This window comes from Ananas comosus, linkage group 19 (assembly GCF_001540865.1).
Source record: "Ananas comosus cultivar F153 linkage group 19, ASM154086v1, whole genome shotgun sequence".
In the NCBI taxonomy this organism is placed as follows: Eukaryota; Viridiplantae; Streptophyta; class Magnoliopsida; order Poales; family Bromeliaceae; genus Ananas; species Ananas comosus.
Window position 1 is genome coordinate 1,290,413 of NC_033639.1, and position 3,967 is coordinate 1,294,379.

At 35.0% G+C, this 3,967-nt stretch overlaps 1 protein-coding gene across 1 annotated transcript; it reads right to left on the reverse strand.

Moving 5' to 3' along the window:
- Positions 1,228-2,210, reverse strand: LOC109725223 (zinc finger and SCAN domain-containing protein 20-like). The gene has a single exon (XM_020254324.1). The coding sequence runs from the start codon at positions 2,113-2,115 to the stop codon at positions 1,228-1,230; it is 888 nt and encodes a 295-aa protein (XP_020109913.1). The 5' UTR covers positions 2,116-2,210.

Consider the following 3,967-nt stretch of genomic DNA (forward strand, 5'->3'; position numbering starts at 1 on the left):
TTTGTTCATACAAAAGTTTTAATGTTTTCAAATATGTTCCTCTGGTTTGTTACCATTAGAGAACTATTAGAGAACTAATATTTTTAATTTTGTAATCACAAATATATCCCTTCAAAAATTATAATAGTATAATATAAGAGAAGTAAAAATATAAAAAATAAACCAGTGTTAAGTATTTAACGTATTGTTAACTAAAATTTTCTAACAGATTCTAAAGGTAGGGACATATTTGAAAACATTAGGACTTCTGTAGGGACAATATATGAAAGTTGAACTTTGATAGGAATATATTTGTTATTCACTATATTTGCAGAGACCTATATGAAATTAACCCTATTTTTTGTATGTTAGAATATAAAAAAAATAAAATAAAATTGGGGGGCATTTGAAGCTCTATAAAATTATACAGATTACAGAATACATGCGATGAAAATGAATGTGTGATTAATAATAACTACAATTGAAGAGAGAGATTTATTGAACTCTTTGATAAAGTTTAAGGGATCCTAAGTATTAAAAATTAGAAGTTCAGCCGTCTATTTACAAATAACAAAAGTTCAGGGGTGTTATATGTTTTTTTCCCTTTTAAATTTAAGATCTATCAATTATAGTTGTGGATAAAATCTCTCATGGATGATGTTCATCTACCGTCATCTATAATAATTTATAGATAAAGTTTTCCTCCAAACAATCAAAATAAATATATAATCAACCACCGATCCTACCAATAATTATCTTTTTTAATCTAAAATCTTCTGATGATAAAATTATTTTCAAACGTTACAAAAATAAAGTTCTATCAAAATTTAAATTTAAAATAATTTAAATCAAACAAATTGAAAGGTTGGATACTAAAATTAAATCTTTGAAATCAATTACGGCATGCAATTACCAATGTAAGTCCAAAATACTAGCATCATCATTCTACATAAACAGAACTTCGTTCCAATTTGTGCTGCAACATTTTTGCATGATGTAGTTGTTGAGTACAGAGTTAGTTTAGTTAGAACTTATCCATGAGGCTTGCAACGAGGATTATTTGCGCATCGTCAAAACTTATCCAAAAGATCAAAATGAGAAAGAACAATTAAGTGAAGCAACAAGTACAGAAGCTAATTAAGTGACTCTTTATTTATCTCAACTTCTGAGGAACTACAAAGAATCGAAATGAGATCTTCAAAGCAACAAAACAAAAAAAAAGAAAAAAATAATAATCGAAAAAAAATATTAAACACCACTCCATGTCCGACCAAGTCGCAAGGAGAGCAATTCGTCATCGTCGCCATCATCACCTTTCGTTTCCGGTTCCGGCTGCGGCGCGCTCTCAGGCTCCGCCTCTGGCTCTGCCAGCACATTAGGGAAGAAGTTGTGCAGACGGCAGGCTTCGTTGCCTCTCCCATAATCACCAGCGTCGCTCGCTTGCTCGGATTGCGACAGAAGCGCAGGATTATGCGATTCCAAAAAAGGCCCATTGAAGTAACTCACCATCCTCACTACTTTGCGCTCAGCTGCCGGGGCGGGCGTTTCCTCTCGCTGCTCGCGAGCTCTTTTCTTGTTTATAATAATCAGCGGGCCCTCGTAGTGCTTCCTCATGTGGCCGCCGAGCGACTGCCCCGTCGCGAACGTCCTCCCGCACTTCTCGCATGTGTGGGGCCCGCTGCCGCCTGCGGCAGAGCTGCCACTGCTCCCCTTCTTTTTCGAGCTCGTTCCCTTTTTCACGTCAGGCACTGTTCCATTGCGCGCAGCGATGATCGCGCCCGCCGCCACCCCTGCCTCTGCCCCTGCAGCGACGACGCTGATGTTCGCTGGTTGATTGAACCCGTCTTTCATGATAACTTCCCCATCCTCGGCGCGTTGATTGATTGGAACCAATTTTCGAACAGGGATGCTCTCTTCTGCTGCGGCGGATTCTTTAACATCACGACCTTGCTGCTCTGCCGTGGGTGGCTTCACTCCTCTCCAGGACTTCGGGTGGGTCCGCATGTGCCCGCACAGCGCCTTCTCCGTCTTGAAGGCCTTCTTGCAGATACAGCACCTGTACGAAGCGGCAGATGAGAAGGGTTCACCAGCGCCGCTGCTGCTGCTGCTCCGAATATTGGAAGCCTCTCTCTCCATCGGGTTTCTCCTCTCCTCCTCGGCTATGTAGGCTATCTAGGGATCAAGAGTCGGCTATGTGGGGATAGGCTATGTTGGGATCAAGAGTGTGTGAGATTCCGAGTGTGAGAGCGCGTTAGTGTGACTGAAGTTTAGGAGTGTGGGAACGAAGAGAGAGAAAGAGAGATTTTATAATATATAGTTGGATATAATTCCAATCCTACTATTAATCCTATTCTGAGTAGGGGAATAGGATTAGAATTAGGATTTCGCTCCGCGGGTCGGATCGCTCTGCGCCATTGATACATCGATACTTCTCCTCCTCCTCTTCTTCTTTGTCTTCTCCATCGATCCATCTCTCGTGATCCTCCTCGACCGACGCTTCCTACGGTTAGGGTTAGGGTTAGGGTTTGGCTCGGGGGTTCCGTCGCCATTAACGTCGCTAACTCTGGTTTGGGGTGTTTGTGAGGGAGAGGGGAGGTTTTTTAGTGGGGCAAGCGCGAAGCTTTTCTCGCTACACTTCGGTCGATGTAGAGATTATTGCGCGCACCTGGTGCATGATGCACCCACAANTTTTTTTTTTTTTTTTTTTTTTTTTGGGCCAGAAAAGCATCATCATTACTTTTTTATTCTCTGTGTATGATCTGATCGAAAAAAAAAAAAAAAGATGCCTTTATTGCTTAGACTTATGTTTTACAGATAAAAATGTCAAATAATTACTCTTATAAAATTAAAAAAATTCTACAGGCCTAGTCACCTAAAATCCCCGTCCCAAATTAATTTCCAAAAATGGATTGGAACTGGATCTTCATATCTTAGTACACCGCTCAACTTTGGAAAAGTGATTTTGGACCAAAAAATAATTTCCGGCTCAACAGCGAGTTTGGCAATCTCACTTTCAAATTTTGATTCTAATTTTTAGAATCAGTTTCCTGATACTCGAAAACCAATTTTTGAAATCGATTCTGATTTTGGATCCAAAATTCAAATTCTTATTATTTTGATTTAGACTCAAATTTTTAATTTAAATTCAAATTTTAATTTAAAAAAAATAAATTTTTATTTAAAATTCAAACTATAAATTTAATATCAAAATTTATATATTAAATTAAAAATTTTAAATTATAAGTTTTGGTTTTCTATCTACAAATTTAAGATTTTGAAAATTTAAATTTAAATTTAAAATTTAAAATTTTAATTTTAATTTAATTTTAAATTTTAAATTGTAGTTTTAAATTCTTAATGTTCAAATTTCAAATTTCAAATTTTCAAATGTTAAATTTTAAACATCAAATCTTCAAATGTTAAATTTTAAATTTCAAATTTCAAATTTAATTTTAAATTTGAAACAGAAAATTTAAAATTTAAAATTTAAAATTTCAATTTTAAATTAAAATATCAAAATTTAAACTTTGTGAAATTCTAAAATTTAATATTTAAAATTTTAATTCCAATTTAAATTCCGATTTTAATTTTTGTATGCCAACATCAAAAAACTTTTGCGAAACAAGTTTACAAAATTATTGTTTAAAAAATTACTTTTCCTCTAAACTTAGCAAAACACTCTACAAATTTAAACCAAAATTGATTCTTCGAACCAAAATTAATTCTGTAGAAATTATTTTTTTTCAGAATGTAAGCCAAACAGGCCAGAGGCCATAACATATTTATTTTGATAAAATTCAGAGCCATTTTAGCTATTTTTTTAATCAAAAAAAAAGAGTGGGGATTTTCTATCAACTCAATTTCGAAATAAATGATCACTTAGAAAGTAGTTGCTTCAGCTTAAGCCATACCAATTTTTCATATTTCTTTTTTATTTCTCATCAAAATAAGTTGGCCAATTTGCATAAAAAATCCACTTATTTTGAGC